Source organism: Amaranthus tricolor, chromosome 12 (assembly GCF_026212465.1).
Source record: "Amaranthus tricolor cultivar Red isolate AtriRed21 chromosome 12, ASM2621246v1, whole genome shotgun sequence".
Taxonomy (NCBI): Eukaryota; Viridiplantae; Streptophyta; class Magnoliopsida; order Caryophyllales; family Amaranthaceae; genus Amaranthus; species Amaranthus tricolor.
Window position 1 is genome coordinate 1,851,118 of NC_080058.1, and position 19,897 is coordinate 1,871,014.

The 19,897-nt window shown below is 30.9% G+C and overlaps 2 protein-coding genes across 13 annotated transcripts; both read right to left on the reverse strand.

Moving 5' to 3' along the window:
* Nucleotides 1–3,912: 3,912 nt before the first annotated feature.
* Nucleotides 3,913–4,566, reverse strand: LOC130797154 (uncharacterized). The gene has a single exon (XM_057659640.1). It carries the CDS (start codon nucleotides 4,564–4,566, stop codon nucleotides 3,913–3,915), a length of 654 nt encoding a protein of 217 aa, XP_057515623.1.
* A 7,581-nt stretch (nucleotides 4,567–12,147) lies between these two features.
* LOC130796779 (pentatricopeptide repeat-containing protein At5g01110) lies at nucleotides 12,148–18,608 on the reverse strand. 12 transcript variants are annotated; one of them, XM_057659172.1, is made up of 6 exons: nucleotides 16,260–18,608; nucleotides 15,528–15,940; nucleotides 15,166–15,216; nucleotides 14,715–14,817; nucleotides 13,856–13,995; nucleotides 12,150–12,912 (listed from the first exon to the last, which is right to left on the reverse strand). In XM_057659172.1, exon 1 carries the CDS (start codon nucleotides 18,541–18,543, stop codon nucleotides 16,357–16,359), a length of 2,187 nt encoding a protein of 728 aa, XP_057515155.1. In that variant the 5' UTR covers nucleotides 18,544–18,608; the 3' UTR covers nucleotides 12,150–12,912; nucleotides 13,856–13,995; nucleotides 14,715–14,817; nucleotides 15,166–15,216; nucleotides 15,528–15,940; nucleotides 16,260–16,356. The 12 variants fall into 12 exon arrangements, 11 of the variants coding, with proteins under 11 accessions (XP_057515152.1, XP_057515157.1, XP_057515154.1 ...); XM_057659173.1 differs by having other exon boundaries at nucleotides 15,143–15,216; XM_057659169.1 differs by lacking the exon at nucleotides 15,166–15,216 and having other exon boundaries at nucleotides 12,148–12,912; nucleotides 15,890–15,940.
* Nucleotides 18,609–19,897: the final 1,289 nt, after the last annotated feature.

Here is a 19,897-nt window from a genome sequence, read left to right on the forward strand (position 1 = left end):
ATTAGGAGAAATTTAAGGATTTACAAACAGATTAAATGTTGACAGTTAGAAGAGAATAACTTGCAAGAAGATTTCATCAAGAAATTTGAATCGGGTAAGTGAATCAAGTCTATGTAACGATTTCCGATCATCTCGCTGCTGGCATTCAGCGAGTTCTTCCCTTTTAGCTTTCGTTTGAAGCATAGATCACTTGGCTTTGCTTTCCTCCTCCGTCAATCATCTCATTGGCCCATGGTTGTCTCTATTCAAACATTAAATCACTTGTTTATATCATTCACGCTACTCCACTATTATTGATCATAATTCAAACTTCCTTAAACATATTTAAACATTCTAGAGCAATTTTACAAACTTTTAACTCTCATTTCGCTGTTTATCGAAAAGCAAAGAAATATTTTTAACACGCATAGCCTCAAGCACCTCAGGTCGACCCTCCTTCATCACCCATGATCACCCTCACCCCTCCTTCAAGTATTGTGTCTGATGCCGAGATTGCTTATTGGCAGCAAATTTCATCTATATCGCTGTTAGTTAACGTCTTAACGAGGTGGCTGAGGCGACTCTTAAATTTTGGTTATAACTTAAGAAAAGGCCAGCTTAGTGTTGGATTTGAGTGCCTTCGCTTACATGCTTATCATATAAACATGTATATGACTATATGCTATTTGACCATTTGTATCCATATAAATAGGGAAATTTGCAAAAAAAAACACCTTTTAAAATCTCTTTTTTATAAAGAAACACTTTTTATAATTTTTTTATAAAAAAACAACTTTTTTTAAAAAAAACACCTTAAATCATTTTCTGGTGACTTTTGTTAACTTTCCGGCGTTGACTATGCCATTTGAGCTCAAAAGTCAACGCCGGAAAGTTGACAAATGGCATAGTCAACGCCGGAAAGTTGACAAAAGTCACCGGAAACTGATTTAATATGTTTTTTTTAAAAAAAGTTCTCTTAAAAGGTGTTTTTTTACAAAAAAATTATAAAAGGTGTTTCTTTACAAAAAAGGGGTTTTAAAATGTGTTTCTTCGCAAATTTCCCATATAAATGTTATTCCACGACGGTGTTTGGTAAATTAGTTTATTGAATAATTTTAGTTTATTTTGATATAAATAGAGGTTTTGGTGCTCAGACTAGCTAATGCTAGTGTTTGGTTAATTAGCTGGTTGAAACAGCTTATAAGTTGCTCGTAGCGGCTAACAGGTTCAAAATCAGCTGGTCAAATTAGTCACTATAATCAGTTATCAGCTACAAGCTATCACCCTCTATATATATCATGCTTTTTGGAAAAATTTGTATATATTTGTATCAAATTGGATATTTGGATGTCTTTACTCGTAGTCGTACTCTTAATTGTTAACGAGCACCTAGGTTATGGTTAAATATGTGCGCATATACATTTAAAAAATAAAAGAAATTTGAAAAAAAAACATATATTTCCTTTAAATCATTTTTATTATTTAGGAACCGCTGACATTGTTAATAATATTATTGTTAATAATTTTATCGTTAAAAAGGTTTTTTTGCTCTGGTTTGCTAGACTTCCTCTACCCTATATGGAATGTATTATGAGACTTTTGAAAAAAAGTCACGGTATAGTTGGAAGTTTTGTAAATTTAGCATTACGTTGGTAAAAAAATTCCTGTTATTATAGCCACTTAATTGTAATATTTCTATACATCTCTCGGTTACATCGTCTCTCATAATAATTTATGAAAAATTATTAATTAAAAGGTTAAGTATTGTTGTAATTACTCCCATAGTATAATATTCAATATATAATTTTTTTATTTTATATGGTGTTTTATTTATATAAATACTAAGACTCGAATTATAACTTGAAAAAAAATTAAAAATATCAAACATTATGAAAAAAATTAAAAATATCCAACATTATGAAATAAAAGGAGTAATATTCAATACTTTATTTTTATATTTTAACTTTCTGAATCTAGTGCGAGAATTATAAATATTATCTTTCTTGTATAATATACTCCTCATTGCCTTAATTCCATTGTCTAAATATGTAATTAAATAAAAGAATCTTGTTAACCTGAAGTTTTTTGGGGTACGGATATAAATTTATTTTAAATAGTAAATTTGAAAATAGTTTAGACTATAAATTATATAAGAATTAATAATATTATACTGTTAAATTAGGCTGGACTTATTGTGAATGCCAGCATATTAAAGGGGGACACAAGTGCACACACTTCATAAGCCAAGGAGATATATATCATCCAAAACCATATAGCACATGGGAAGAAGGTCTCTAATAGCTTATAAAGCGTGCACATCATTTTCAATTTATCGATGTGGGATAACTCATCCCAACACCCCCCTCACATGCGAACCCCCGTCAAGTTCGCATGTGGGAGTAATTAATTAGGGTGGGAACGTCATTCTTTTCGAACCTACCATTTTTAAATTGTTGATCGAACCTGGCTCTAATACCATGATTTCTGGTTTATCACCAAGTTTTGGTGTATATTATTTCTGTGTTACTTTCATTCATCTGTAATGTTAATAATATATATAAGATTTCTAAGATAACTACTCCTAAACTGCTCTAAATAACTTATACAATATAGCATAAGATTTAGAATTTATTAACAAATTATGTGTTAAAATATATTTTAATATTTTGTTTTTTGAATTTGGTTTTTATTTATTATAATTTTAAATATATTATTACTCTCATGAACGAACAACTTGTTAAAATATATATTCAGAGTTATGGTGTATTGAGAATACCACCTTGGATATTCCTTCAATACAATGTAATAATACAAAGTAGAGAGTATACCACCTTGCATATTCCTTCAGTACAATGTAATAATACAAAGTAGAGAGTATACAGTATACATTAGCTTAGTTTGTTACTCATAACAAACTCTGACATGTGTCTCATACCTATATATACTTGTAAAAGGCATCCTGAGCCATTTGTACAAACACTATACAAAATAATGAAAGCTCTACTGCTTTCTTCTTTTTCACGAAATCAGATTCAATTAGTAATATGGTGGAAAATAACTCACATGTAATCTCACATCTAAAAATTGAAGAGGTCGACCAACTTATAAGATTGATGGCCTACTTCTTTTATTACTAGTTGGTTTTAAGATAAAACTTCATCCAATTTTATGCAGTCAACTCTCCTCAATTGTGGGTTTTATAATATAAGCCCAATAAAAAATATATCATATTAGACCTTGATGAGGTTTCTAATATTTCAAATCTTTTCACATATAGAGATTCTTGCCACACATTTTCATGATTCGAGATTTTTCTTTCCTCTTTTATAAGTTTCCTTTCTAACTCTTAGTAGAGTACAAGCTTCTAAAATGAATCAAAAGACACAAAACTCTAAATAAGCTTAAAATTATGTTACAAAATAAGTAAAATTATATCTATATAATATAAATAGTATATATGTAATGAATGTACATTTGAATTGTAATACTATATACATTATATATATATATATATATATATATATATATATATATATATATATATATATATATATATATATATATATAAAATAAGATTTAGTACATAATATATCATGAAGCAGCTTTGATCCAACCATCAGTAATGATCTGAATCCGATTGGCTAGGTGAAGAACCCAATGTGCGAGAGGTAGGAATTAAGGTTGCAAATACTAGACGCATGGGTTTGAGAATAGACAAATATGTTGGAGCTTAAGCTGATAGTTGGAGTCCTTTGATATGCTATGTATTATCTCGATTCCGAAATACTTACAATTAATAGTGACATGTTGTATGAGAATATGTCACTATCAGATACAAATATAATTGATTGGAGTGGCTGCTATATATCAAATATTCTTTAAAAAAACTATAAAATTTTACCCTAAAAGAAAACCCTAATAATCACCAACAAATTAATTAATGAACTTTTTATTGTTTGTTTTCCATTCTAATCTCAATAGTTTAGAAGTAGGAGAAGCCCTAATCTTAACCTCAGAAATAGTCTCAAGTTTTGGAGACCATGTTTGATCTTTAGCCCTAACAAGATGTTCATATTCCTTCTTTAACTCTGGGGTTGTACATAAACTATTATAAATAGGATGATTATTATCACTATTATTACCATTAATAATCTTAGCAATAAACTCAGGGACAACCTTAATCATAATTACTCTTCCATCTTTATCCTTAATATAATCAAAAGGGCTCTCATTACCACCACTAAATAAACTTATATTAGGGCTACAGTTAGGCGAATGAGCCGCCGATAGCGATTGTAATGTGGCAGCGGAGAGTAGTCCACTGCCACATGGTAGTCGGTCCAAAGGGAGGATGAAATAAGTTCGGCCAGCCACCAGATTGTCGTGGATGGCCAGGACAGGGATTGGACGCCCGAGATAAAAAGAATCTGCATGGCAAATAACACAATCGGGATATTTAAACATAATTTCTCCTGCTTTGATCTTTATACGCCCTTTTATGATCTTTGTGGTTCCTTCATATGATATTAGCTTAGTTCTTGGATTAGCATATGATAACATCAATGAAATTCCTTTGAAACAAGACATGATTAATTATAACAATTGCATTAGGGTTTTGGGATAGGGTCCTACGGGTATGGATTGTCTGTTGTTTTTCTTAACTTAGACTATATTTTGTATTAAGGTTTTGGTTTTTGTTCCTTAATCTTGATTTGTAAAGAGGAAAGGAGATTAAGATTGGATTAATTTTGAGGAAGAAGAAAGATGATCATATATAGAGGAGGGTATGTTTGACTTTTGAAGAAGTCAATGATTGTATTATCTTGTAATAATATATTATTGTTATTATATGTAGTATTTGGTAGGAAAAAGTCTAGATTTGGTTTTTTCTTTTTTTAAGTAATAAATGTGCTTAATTAGCTAGTGGGAAAATAATTAAGAGGGGCCTTGAGTTGAAAAGACGAAAGTGGTCATTTAAGTCGGCTTTGAAAAAGGTTGTATATTTTCCCAAGTATCTTGCAATTATATTATTATTATTATTATTATTATTATTATTATTGTTATTATTATTATTTATGTGTGAGATGTACACTTATTTGCATGTATATATATTAGTCAAACTCATAAATATTTATACTAGATATCATATATACCCTCCCACTAAAACGTTACCTTTAGGGTTGAATTTGAATGTCTCAATTATAAAACATAGAAGAGTATATGGTGTAAACTATAAATATAGCAAGTACTCGTCAAAATAATTAATGAATAATTCTATTTAATTTTTTAACAACTTTTTTTTTTATTGTAGTTTTTATTTTCATTATTGTTATAAAGAAAAGTAATAACAATTTTGGCAGTTTTCAACTCAAATAGAAGGAATCTAGTAGACACATATATTATTATAAGAATTACATTTTTTTTGAACGATAATAAGTTGAGAGTTTGGATTCTTTGAGCATTATTGTATGAAAAAAAAATCAATCATTATGTAAAAATATTGTTTTTGGTATATTCTAGTTGTATATGTCACATATAATTTTCAACATTTAAGATTTTTTATAACAACTTTTTAAAAAAAATATGTAGCAAACTCAATAAGACAATTATTTTTAATAATTGAGCACAACCAATTTTACATTAACTTTTTGAGAGATATAAAAATATTATATAAAAAATCCAATAAAATAATTATTAGGGTTTCAAAGAATCCATTAGAATATCAAATTTATGTCTCTTTTAAGTTTTCGTTTTATATTCGTGAATGTAACAACATTGCTCATGCATAGACTTGTTAAATAAGGCGTTAATATACTTTCTTCTTTCCACTATATTTGTTACATTTAACTTTATACACAATTCAATGTGTTATTTTGATTATTTATATATTAAATTATACACGTCTAAAAATTATAAAAAGTTAATATTATGAAAGTATGCGATTAGACAATTCAAACAAGATTACACTTTTTCTTACACATTAGCCACAATATATAAAATTAGCTTAAACGATAAACAGCGTCAAAAATAATAATCTAAGGAGTATTTTAGAACGGATGAGGTATAATACTTGTAATGAGGTATGGCATAATGATAGTCCTCTTTAAATTTACGATGAAATTTTTGCCTATGCAAACCATTAAGAAGTCTCACGCTTTCATTTATTTTTTTTTTTTTAAAAAAAAACATGATTTTAATCATCAAAAACAAAATCGGTCAAAGACCAAACCCGTACAAATGAAGATCTTAGTTGCATTATAATTAATACAGCTAGTACAATTATTATCCTTCATATTAGCGTGTCCTTTTTAATAAACACGTAAGATTGGCTCAGACTCGGAATAAGATTGGAAGTGGCTGATAAAGAAGTGAAGTTATTTGAGAATCCGTCTTGTCCCATCTCGATTAGAAACCAGATAGCAATTTTTAAAAAGTCTTAAGTTACATTCAACTTATCTTATAATAATAATAATAAAAAAAATCATCTGATAAGTCTGAGGTTTTGGGTTATCTATGTGATAACCAAAACTTTTAAAAAATTCACACGGTAACGTTAGGTTTACTAAAATTTTTCACCGTGACCTTTTTGCGCATTAAACGTTAACAAACATTAATTTCGAAGCTTTAAGGCTGTTGTACGCCTATTTATGCGACTCACCGTTCTAAATGTCATCAGTTTCAACCTTTTTCCTCAAAATATAAACCCTAATTCGACCATCTTTCATCCAAATCATATTTTTCCCCCAAATTCAAAAATGGTAAAGTTAGGGTTTATATTTTTGGGGAAAAAAGGTTGAAACTGATGATATTTGAAATGATAAGTCGCATAAATAGGTGTACAACAGCTTTTAAGTTTCGAAATTAACGTTTGTTAACATTTAATATGCAAAAGGGTCACGATGGAACAATTTGATAAATCTCGGAGTTATCACGTGAATTTTTTAAAAGTTTCGATTACCACGTGGAAAACCCAAAATCTCAGAATTACGTGCAATTTCCAAAAAAAATACTATTGCCAAGTCGTTCTTATTTTCTACTCCATTTTTTTTATGTTTGACCACCATACCTTTTTATTATTATAACATTTGAAAAATTAATAATTTAAGACGAGTGAGTTTAAGGAAATTATTAGTGCGAGAATAACCTTAAATACTCATGACATAAAACATTCTCAATTTAATTCCTTTCCTCTTTTCCCCTTCTTTCAAATTAATATATATATATATATATATATATATATATATATATATATATATATATAATAAAAACAAAAACAAGCACTCAAGATCCTTCTTCCTTCCCTCTCTCACGCGATGAACTCAAAGGAAATCAGGCAACCATTTTCTTCTCCCTTCCCTTTCGTATGAACCAAAAACTAGCAAGATCACCTTCCTCTTTCTCTCTCGCCGTCATACGTATGAAAATGGCGAATTTACACTGAAATTCTTCAACTAATAGTCGATCTCCTTCCCCTCTCGTAGTCCCTGAGATCGTGCACCCTAGAATCACCACTATTTCTTGGTGGTTACTTCTCGTACAAACAGCAACAGCCGCGACAACAACCCCATTTTCGGTCGATTTTGGTGTCCTTGTTCCGGTGAAAATCGCAGTCAACCTAAATCTCCTTCACAAAATCAGTCGGGAGACAACGTCATCGAGGAACCTTTCTAGCGATCGCGGAGAAACGGACTTAGCTCCTTGAAGCATCTTTGGTGAGTAGTAGCAGTCCCTTAAAAAGGGGTCTGGCCAGACTACAATTTTTGAAAATGTTTTATTAAAGTTTGTAAAATTTATATTGTTGAGATAAATTTGTTTATGAATGATTATGCTGATATTGATATGGTCAATGGATCGGGCTTACGAGCAGGTCATTTACGGAGTGGTGAGACATTGTCTCCTATTCCCCTGTTTTGAGGTGAATTGTCATTCAAATATTGACTAGCCTCAACCGAGAGTGACATAGTCTTAGAGCTATGGATGTTCCTTTCAACTAGACTCCTTGTGCGCACATAGATCTAGAAAACTGATGTTGTTTTTAAACCTTTGTTTTGAATTACTGTGTTTGATTGTTTTGGATTGTTTCTTCTCATTCAGTTTAATCTGATCTCTTGTTGTTTCCATCTTTTAGTTGTTTACAGATCGAATTCGGTCGGGAACGATGGGTTAGTGGAGTTAAATTGAGTTCCAAGGATGTTATATTGAGTTGAGCACGTGGGAATTTATAATTTTGTATAAGGATTTTGATAGATGTATTATGTATATTAGTCTTGGTTGTGTTGGTTATATTGGACCCGAAGAGAATTGTATGATTACCTTGTGTTTTAGTCAGATGTTTGGTTTGAAAATTAGCTGAGTTAATTACGTCAAAGAGCTGGTGATCCCTTTGCTCAAGTTTTGGAAGTGTGATTTAAATTTCTTGGGAAATGAACCCCTGATGACCCTGTTTACTCAGTCAATGATAAGTCGGGTTGTTACAATTATAATGAATAGTTGTATGATTTTTGTCTATTTTAAAATATTTTTGACATTTTTATTGATAATATTGTAATCCTGATGATTGGCTAGTAGCTCATTTGTCCATGGGATTAGTTTTTTTTTTCTTTTGCTTTTATGATAGCATATTTTTTATGATAGCATATTATTCAATATAAATATGTAATCATTGCTTTTTTAAACAAAAAATATCTTTGTTACCAATTTCCAAATTCCAATACTATATTCATGTCTGTTGTTTTGATGGGTTAAAAAATTTATAGTTTTTTGATTTTAGATTATAATATACTGAAGTTAAGTGACTTATTAAATCATGTGCACTTTTATTTATGTGAAGTTGCTTATGACGTCTGCTACCAAGGTCAATTGAAAACAATCACTTTATTGATTTCATCATTAACAAAAATAAGGTTGCGTAAATATGACCCTCCAAACTTCACCTTAGGCAAGAGCCACTTAACAACATTTGGGTTTTGAATGTTGTCTCCACTTACTCTAAAGATTTATATTTTTCTTTTTTTTTTGAGATGAATTTAATTTTTTTCTTATTGTGTTTATTTCATAATGATCCAAATTTATTAGATTCGTTTCAATGTATAAAATTTTAATATTTATTTTTTAAAATTTTATATAAAGCATATTCAAGGATATAAAGAGTCCAATGATACTTAAAAATTGTTGAAAATAATTAAATGTAATAACATTATGAAATAAATAAAGTAATAAAGTTTAAAAGTCATGACAAAATCACGCATGAGTCAATATAATTAGTGCTTATTTAATTTCATGTCAAATATTTTTTTTTTAAATTTTTAAAGAGAAAATCCTTGGCAGTATAAATCATCATATAATTTACTAATTCATAAGTATCTTGTGACTAAACAATGCAAATTATTAATCAAGAGTTTTATTTGAAGTGGTTGTAATTATAATTGTAATAATATAATTAGTAATGATATAAGCTCCTCAAATTCACATTAATGTTAATACGAATACTAATATTAATAATGTCTATTCTTGATTTCTAACCCATAAATAATGAGACTAAATAATGTTAAAAATTAACTTCTCTTTTCATATTTCCTAATTTAATGCACTATAAAGTGGGAGTTTATTAGAAAAGATGAAAAGTTTGAGAAATAAAGTTAAAGTAACACATTGAGAGTAACTCATGCAATCTTATCTAATCTTATAAATTCACAACAAAAAAGTCATCAAAGATACTCTTTTTCAGTATGTATTACACAAACAAAAAATACATGTAACAACATCATACGCTTTCCGAAATCTAATTCGAGCGTGCAGTTTATGAGGAATATTTAATCATAATATCTATTCAAGAGTAACAACATTAGCACTTTAAGTTTTGTTATGTATTATGATTACATTTAATATAAAATTACTATTGCTTAATTGATAATTATCAAGCATATTCAAGAGGTGGGAAAAGGTTTTATTTGAGGACTTTGCTAAACTAATTTTGTCAATAGTCCTACATTTTATGTACACAAACAATATATAAAAAATAAAAATGAACCCTAACCGTGTATAACACGGGTATAATCCTAATATAATTTATTTTTCAATATTTTAAAATTAAGTGATAGGCATTGTAAAAGTCTATCTTATTAATTCAACTTCTATAACATACTAGTGTATCCCTTTTTTATGAAAGGGATGGTAGCTAGCTAACTTCAAGTTGTAAGTTGAAATTTCTGAAATTATATGTCCACAGTAGACTAGTCTTTAAGGGTAGTTGTCGAAAAGGTTACCAGTCATTACTCCCACCCTCCGACTTTTTAAGAGATTACATTACTAATAATTGGTATAAATATTAAGAAATAAAGTAAAAATTATTAAATTGTATAAAATTAAAAGTGAGGAAAAAAAAAGCTAAAAGAAAAAGTGTGGATAAGAATTAAAAAAATTAATAAATACACTTGTATACCTAAAGTTATGCTAAAATGAAAAAGTGTGATAACCTTTTAAGACTGAAAATATACTTGAGTATACTATCCGTCACTTGTATACCTAAAGTCATACTATTTTATCCGCTTGAAAATGCTATTGATATTGACTTTTTTTTTTTCTCTTATGTGCTTAATTAGTTTTTTGCTCGAGGCACACTACAAAAAAGTGCTTAAGTACCAATCGAAAACCTCGACCGCCCAATTTTGATCGTTATTTACCAACCAGTCTATGACCAACAGTATGTGCTCTGTAATATTGATGATCAGTAACCAAGATCAGATAGTCGAGTGATAAGTAATACCAACCACCTGAACAACCACTTTTTGCACAATTTATAAACTTTACATGTGGAGTAGTTTTATGCATAGTCGACGCTCCCTCCATTTTATTTTAAATGCTATTTTTCAAATTTTTTATACAAGGGGAGACAAATTTGAACATAATTATTTCCAAATACATTAAAGATAATATATATTTATTTAAAATATTATAAAAGTTTATTTATGATTTATAAAATTTTTAATATATATAATTTTTATAATTTCGTTGAAACGAGTCTAATAACTCATATCTAACAATTGAATCTATAATTGTATTTCTATTCAATATTTCAACCTACTTTTTACAACCACTCTTAAAAATATTTAAAATGGTGGCAATTTGTTTTGGTCAAAAGACCACTTAAGCTACGCATTCCATTCATCCTATTTCCCCTTTTATTGTCGGTAGTGAGAAAACTGGGTCATCATATCAATTTTAGTAATTGAATAGGTGATAAGAATAATATATAAGAGATTCAAAAACACTCAAAAATATACACGTAACTGTTTCGGTAATAAAATAAGTGTAAACGACACTTAAAATAAACACTTTCAGTATACTGATAGTTGTCCCGGCTATATTTTATTTTCAAATAATTTAAGTATCTTTTACACTTTTTCATTTCATTACCTAAACATAATTTATTGATTTTGGAAAAGTAATTTGAACAAAAGAACCAAGTGTATGTTTCTATTATCGGCAACTTAATTTATTTTTTTTTTATAGATAATTTTTTTGATGACGTTGATACAAACCAATCGCTGACTATCCCATGTAAACGAAGTTGACAAAATATGTATTAGATTAAAGTCTACTATCCGGAAAGATTGAGAAAAATAAGTTTATCATAAAAAAAATTTCAAATAAACTTTAAAAAATTTTAGTTTTCAAAATAAAGTCGTTATCCTAAAATTGAGGTTAAATATAAATTTTATTTTTAATCATGACTCACACACTTTTACTTTTCATCTATATATATAATTTATTTCTTTATCTCAACCACATATTAGAACTATTAACTATACACATTTTTATCTCATCTCATCACATCTCATCTCATCTCACTACTTAAACAACACCAATTTGAGTAGAACTACATTGAATTCCATATACCCATTAGAATTATCAAGGGGATTAAAAACAAAACATCAAACATCAAAATACATGATAAATGTATGAACAGAAAAAATACAATTATAAAGTCAACATTTCACCATTTTTCTCAATTGACTTTAGAACATACCAACAATGTGATCATAAATTCTTGTTAGAGATGGTCTTTTTGTTAGAGATGGTCTTTTTAATAGACCATCTCTAATTGGACCAGTCTATTATATATTTTTTAAAATATTATAAGTAAACATTAAAAATAATATAAGTAGGCATTTAAGATATTAAAAGTAGGCATTAAGAATACAACAAGTAAGCATTAAGGATAATATAAATAGGCATTAAGAATACGGTAAATAGACATTAATCTTTAATGAGCAAAGCTTGAAATATGTCTCTCAAAAAGACGGTCTCTCAAGAGACTAGCTGGTGATAGAATTGAATAACATACTCCTATGAAGGAAACTGAAAAAAGAAAGATTCATAAAGTCTATTGGTATTCATCCATGCATGACACTTGCACTTTGATTAAGATACCCTGTTCACAGTTTTCTTTGGTAGATAAGTTTGAATGTAATACAATTCCTTAGTAGTATATAGTAGAATCGGCACAACCAACAAAAAACCCGCGATTTCTTGGTGTTAAGGTAGACAATTTTCCCTCGCCCTACCATAAGAACAAGATCAGAGGAACAATTTCCAGCCTGAACATGATCGAGTTGTGCAGTCAGCTAGAGTGTACCTTTAGGCTACTGCATGTTTTGTCCAATTCAGAGTAGCTAGTATGAACAATCGGAGTCCATGCAACCAATTATTGGCGGATAACTGTCGTAGAATGACCTGACCAGACTACTGCAGTCTGCTCACTCGTTGGGCCAGTTTTAGGGAGTGTCCAACTAACGTGTACCGTTAAGGCTAAAGTCTTCACTTCAAAAAAAAGGCTCCTAGGCGTGACCTTTCCGTTAATCAGTTCTAACTTATTAAACGAACAAAATCACCACCTTAAGTTGATTATCCGAGCGTCACCACTCATCCAGTCTGCAGAATTAAGGCATAAAATCAGAAAAAAAGATTAAAGTAGTTAACTAATGGTAATTTCGAAAACATAAAAGGCAAAATAAGGTGGAATTCACAAGATATTATACAAATACTATACATATGAACAAATTAACCAAAAGTGTGTATACGTTTCACAGTTTCTGGTTCTAAAGTCTTCATAATAGCCGGTAAGTATAACTTTAATTAGTCGAACTCGTGGACCCAAGTCGAAACTCTGACACAAGTACGCATGTCCAACTTGGCTAAACTTGAAATACTCCATGATTTTGGACCAAAATGAAGTGTCCAAGTGCCATAGGCCATACTAGATTACTAGTGTAACATAAGTTGCTAGCTAATTCGCTTTTTGAATTCACGATTTGCTCAAAATGACTCAAAAGTAGCCCAAAACCAATCATAATTCACTTTTTTCGATTCTTGATTCGCGAGGACATTAGCAAATCATGTATTGGTGGGTCATACCTATATCAGAGTGGTGAGGATTCTCAAGGTAACATAAACAGTACAACGAAAAAAAATTAAAGCAATTTAGACCTCAAAACCGAATACACTGCGGTCAAAATTAGAAATCAAACAGCTCTAAGATGAGTTGATAGACATTGTATAAGAAAAAAAAAATTCAGCTGGGATACGCAAACATGAGATGTAAACTTGTAACCAATCGAAGTTTCGTCAGACGTTTCTTTGTAAAGATAAGTACACGGCATTTGTTCAGAAAAGAGGCAATCAACATTCAAATTCATGTTGGGAAGGGTTAAAATTACAGCATCATGCAAAGTCAGAAGATAAAATAGGCATGTATTACATCAGTGCGAATGATCTAAGAATGAATGAGTCAATAATGTGCCGAAAATTTAGACTTGAGAGAAAAGAAACAACCTACTTGCCATATTTAAAATTTGAAAGTAATAAAATTACTCACCAATCTGAAAAATGAGACGAGGGAACTTCTCAAGTTGCTTCGTAATGCCCGTATAGGACTTGGAAATTTCTTTGTCAACTGACGCTTACATCTGAGACGAAAGATAGTGCAAAAAATCTCGTGCCATACAAATCTGACTCCTGAAAGTTTCCCAAGAATAACAGCCAGCATGAGAAAGTTGGTGAAACATAGAAACCATAATACGTTTTTACGGATATTGGTCAGCAATTAGGTCTGTACTTACCTACCTGTGAGAAAAAGGAGGCGGAGGAACCAAGCTATATACATTATTCATTAATATGAGCTCACCTATTGGAATCAAAGCTCTTCTAGGGTTTCATTTCAAAGCTACGCTCACGGCAATGGAAAAAAGAAAAAATGGGATTCAAATTTCATAACTGCCTCCCAATGGTTCGAAGTTGTACCGGACTACCAGCTAACTTGCCCTCACTTCACTATAAAAGCTAGCTAAATACCCCAAAGAAATATTTTTATAAGTTATTACTCGCAAATGACCGTGTTTTGGAACACCCATGTGCAGCTTTTGAATACTGGGAAGGATCGTTAAACTCAACGAAAACCAGCTGATCGGTCCAGGAAAGATGTCCAAATGCTAACTAGAGTAAATCTATGAATTTTAAAAGGCACTTTTCAGAAAATTTAGGAATCACAATTAAATTGCAATATGAAAAATGTCATAGAAAAACCACTAATTACTCTATATTAGTTAAGAAGAAAATTTCATCTTCTAAAAATTTCTCTCATTATACGCAAAAGAGATGAAGTTGAATGAACAGCAGCGTTACATGTAACTACGCAAACAGTACTAGTAATGTTAACATTTTATTCAAACACATACCTAAAGATGCTCGAATAATTAGAGGGTACAGAAACCTCTATATTTGCTCCCGCAACCTCAAACTTGAGAGCAACCTTCACAACAACTAGCCCATATGAATCACCTATAAAGACAAAGCAGAGAGAGATATTTCATGATTAATTGGTGAAAACAGTACAAACAAATTGTAGCAACCAGAGGAAAAAGGATCCAAGTAAATGCAGATCAGCAACATCCAAAATGGCACCTAGAATAACTGTATGAATTTCAAAAAGCACTTATCATAAAAATTTAGGAATCACGACAATACTGTAAAAATTAAGACAAAACCTCTAACATTTCTTGATAGGTTGAGATGAAATTGGATCCTCTTCTAGAATTTTCTCTAATCCAACACAATTCATTACCTCAAATATATAACTAAGATGCTCATATAAGAGGGTGCATACACTTTCATACTTCCGCAAACTACCTTAAACTTGAGAGCAAATTTCACACCAACTTGCGGGCCCGCATGAATCACCTATAAACACAGCGCATAGACTATTATATCACAGCTCAATGAAAAGGATCCAAGTAAATGCAGATCAGCAACATCCAAAATGGCACCTAGAATAACTGTATGAATTTCAAAAAGCACTTATCATAAAAATTTAGGAATCACGACAATACTGTAAAAATTAAGACAAAACCTCTAACATTTCTTGATAGGTTGAGATGAAATTGGATCCTCTTCTAGAATTTTCTCTAATCCAACACAATTCATTACCTCAAATATATAACTAAGATGCTCATATAAGAGGGTGCATACACTTTCATACTTCCGCAAACTACCTTAAACTTGAGAGCAAATTTCACACCAACTTGCGGGCCCGCATGAATCACCTATAAACACAGCGCATAGACTATTATATCACAGCTCAATGAAAAGGATCCAAGTAAATGCAGATCAGCAACATCCAAAATGGCACCTAGAATAACTGTATGAATTTCAAAAAGCACTTATCATAAAAATTTAGGAATCACGACAATACTGTAAAAATTAAGACAAAACCTCTAACATTTCTTGATAGGTTGAGATGAAATTGGATCCTCTTCTAGAATTTTCTCTAATCCAACACAATTCATTACCTCAAATATATAACTAAGATGCTCATATAAGAGGGTGCATACACTTTCATACTTCCGCAAACTACCTTAAACTTGAGAGCAAATTTCACACCAACTTGCGGGCCCGCATGAATCACCTATAAACACAGCGCATAGACTATTATATCACAGCTCAATGATGAAAACAGTGCAAACAAAAGTTAACATGAAATTAGTATGAAATGTGAATACTATAAGGCAAGAGTCACAAATCACATAAGCATCACCAAAAAAGAAGCAAATTGTCATGAATTGAAATTCACATCACAAAAGGAAAGCGGGCAATATTGGCAATTGAGAAAGAAGTCTAGAAGGAACATATGGACTATATCAGTTTAAACAGGATCGTAAATCTCAACAAAAACCAGCTGATTATATGGACTATATCAATAAACAGGATCAAACATGAGATACTACCTTATAATAGTATCCATCAACGTTTCATTTGAGTTTCTCATAGCCTAACCATAGAGACAGTGATCCACCCAACGGATTCACTCATCTGAGAGGAGAATCAGAACTTGTCATCTGGCACAAATCCTCTTTGAAGCATTTCATCATGGAGCCTGAATGCCTCCTTCAGGTTGTCCTGACTAACATATCCATTAATCAATGATGTATAAGTCGATTTGTCTGGATCCACACCTCTTTCTATCATCCTTTTGTATATCAAATTTGCCTCTTCCATTCTAGCTTGCCTACAAAACCCATCCAGTATCACAGTGTAGGATATTACATCAGGCAATATCCCCTGATCCTCCATTTTCTTAAGCAGAACAAATGCTCTATCTGTCTTCTCCTCCTTGATGTATCCTTGTATTAGAGTATTGTATGTGACATTATCAGGAAAAGTTCCCTCTGCTGTCATCTTTGTCACGAACTCCTCTGCTTTTGCTGCATCTCCAGAAATGCAAAAACCTTTAACTAAGGTGTTACAAGTCACAATATTTGGCATAATCCCTTTCTCAACCATTTCATCCCAAAGCTTTAAAGCCGCGTGGATTCGCCCCACAATACAATTTCCATTGATGAGAATACCGTAGGAAATGTGATTAGGATTTATTTTTCGGTGAACCATATCACCCCATAAATCATTAGCTTTTTCCAAAAAACCCTCTTTGCAAAAACCATCCATCAAAGTGTTATATGTTACAATATCTGGTTTTCGGTTCCTCTGAATCATAGTCTGAAACAATACAACTGCTTTGTCCATGTTTCGAGCCTTACAGTAACCATGAATAAGGGTTGTATAAGTGAAGAAATCAGGAGATATACCCCTTTGCAGCATCTCATCAAGTAGCTGATCAGCCTCACTTAACATTTGTTCTCTGCACAAGCCATTCAAAATGGTGTTGTATGTTACAACATCCATAAGACAGCCTTGTTCAATCATCTCATTGCGCATTCTATAGGCTTCCGCAACAATTCCAGCTTTACAGAACCCATCAATAAGAATGGTATATATAACACTATCTGGCACCAACCCCTTCACCTTCATGTCTTTAAAGTACATCATCGCTCGATCGAGATTTCCATTTCTAGAAAACATAATTATCAATGATGTATAACTAACTACATCAGGCAAAACCCCATGACTTACCATTTGGTTAAACAATTCTTCACCCTCCACAACATTGTCTTTCCTACCACACTCGATCAACAACGCATTGTAACTACCCGCATCAGGACTCAACCCCTTTTCCCACATATCATCCAACATTTCCCTAGCCCTACTATACTTTCCCATCTTACAAAACCCTTTTAATATAGCATTATAGGTAAACAAACCTGCCCTCAACCCCTTCCTTGACATCAATTCCATCATTTCTAAGGCTTTTTCTACATTGCCTTCCTTACAATAAGCATTAATCAATGTATTATATGTCACATTATCAGCAAAAATCCCTTTTCCTTCCATTTCTAACAAAAAAGATTTCACCTTTTCCATCTTGCCCTCCTTGCACAAACCATTAACCATTATATTCAATGTAAAAGCATTCACTTGAACTCCAAATTTAACAATTCTATGATAAATTTCCCATGCTAAATCAACCCATCCAACTTTCACTAACCCACCAAGAACACTATTACAAGCATTAATTGAAACACAAATACCTTTACTAATCAACAATTCAAAAACCTCAGCCGCTTCCCTTAATCTCTTAGCTTGCACATAAGTCCTAATCAACAAATCAAAAACACTTAAATTTGAACCACATTGATCAAAACTACCCACTAAAGAATCCACTATTTCTACCCTAGAAACCCCACTTTTTCTAACCATTTTAAGAATTAAAGCTTGAGCATTTGATGCCCTTCTACCCCTAACCAAAAAATGCACCATAACACAAAATGAAAGAGTTGAATGTCTGAAATTGGGAAAATTAAACATTAATAAATCAATAAACTTTAAACCCAAATGGAGATTTTCACGGCATTGATATAAAACATGAGCAATATCAAAAGGGGTTAAAGAATGATATATATTGCTGCTTTTGTGAAAGTAATTAGACTTACCCAGTTTCAAATTCAGTAGGATTTTGTCCACTGTTAGATTATTTGATGTTGATGTTGATGTTGATGAAGATGAAATAGTTGGATGAGAAGAGGATGAAAAAGATTGGTGAAAGTACAAGTGGGTAGGAAGTAGTGATGTGAATTGTTTGGGTAAAGAGATGAGAAATTGGCGTCGTGTTGCCATTTCTTTGAGGTTTGTGTTAGCTGCGAGGCATGAGAAGTGTTTGAAGAAAGTTGAAAATAACTAAAAGGTCTTCAAAGAGAGTATTTACTAATTAGACTCTAAATAAATTTTTTTTATAGGTTAGACTAGATAATCCTTACTGGTAAAAAAATTGAAAAATCAATTTGTTATGTTGGGTGAGAATCATCATCGTGGTCATCACATCGGGTGTATCCCGTTTATAGAAACTATGATTAGGGTCTGAGGAAGGAAGAAAGACGACAGTCAACCCATATCCATAAAGACGTATGCGAATAAAGAGTGCTTCGACCGAAAAAAATCCTCAAAAAAAAAATTCCTGCAACTAGTCGCAAACCTATATCTTACAATTACTATGTAGGGTGAGAATCAAATCCATAAATGAAAAGTTTTCAACTATTATTCTACTCGGTTAACTTTTAATTTTCTGATTGAAGTGTTGAAAAGTGAAAGTTAAGGCCTTTTAAAGAGAGGTTCATATCTTTTACACTAAAACATGAGTATATCATACTACTTTATATTTAGATTTTTACATGTAAAGAATAGTTGCTTTTCAAATTCAATTTTTTTATTTCTTATTACGTGTTGAATTTTCACTATATAATATAGAGAATGTTACATAGATAATTCTATTTCTTCAAAGTGGAGTTCAACAAAATCAACTATAAAGAAGAATGAAAATATCTTAATTGCCACAAAGTAGAATAAGGGAAAAAATTATAAAATTTTAGTTTAGTATGATGATATTTAGGATTCATGAGAATGTATTTTGACAATTTATTAATTAAAAATATAAATCCCACTAATAGAAATTGGAAAATTTTGCGAGACTTTAAAAGCTAAATGTAGAAGAGCTTTGAACAAATTGAAGTTCCATAAAGCATTAGAGCTACTTATTGTACTTATTGATTTATGAATATATGTATTGGGTGGATTAAAGTAAGTAGACTAATTGATTTATTCATTAGAAGACAAACAATATGTTTTATGCAATAGGAGAAGTATTTTGGTATTCATGTACATATACAAAGGATAATAAACTCATGAGTCATATACTCATATTGTAAATTTTAATCGAAAAGAGTAATTGCATGGGACTGTGTTTGAGGATAACTACCATAGCAAAGACTGATAAAAAAGTCATAATTATTTTGATAAAATCCTTTTAAGATATTATTAATTTCTAAATAATTTCATCTTAATTTAAATAATACTTTTAAAGTAACTTTGTGGGTCAAATCCATTAAGATATAATTAATCACAAAAAAAATCCATCTTTAATTTAGATATGGTTAATAATTAGGGAGAATATAAGGAGAAAAGTAGTAAGAGCGAG

Excerpts from the sequence above, each read along its gene's own strand:
- LOC130797154 (XM_057659640.1), bottom strand. The coding sequence starts at position 4,566 with ATGTCTTGTTTCAAAGGAATTTCATTGATGTTATCATATGCTAATCCA.
- LOC130796779 (XM_057659174.1), bottom strand. The coding sequence starts at position 18,543 with ATGGCAACACGACGCCAATTTCTCATCTCTTTACCCAAACAATTCACA.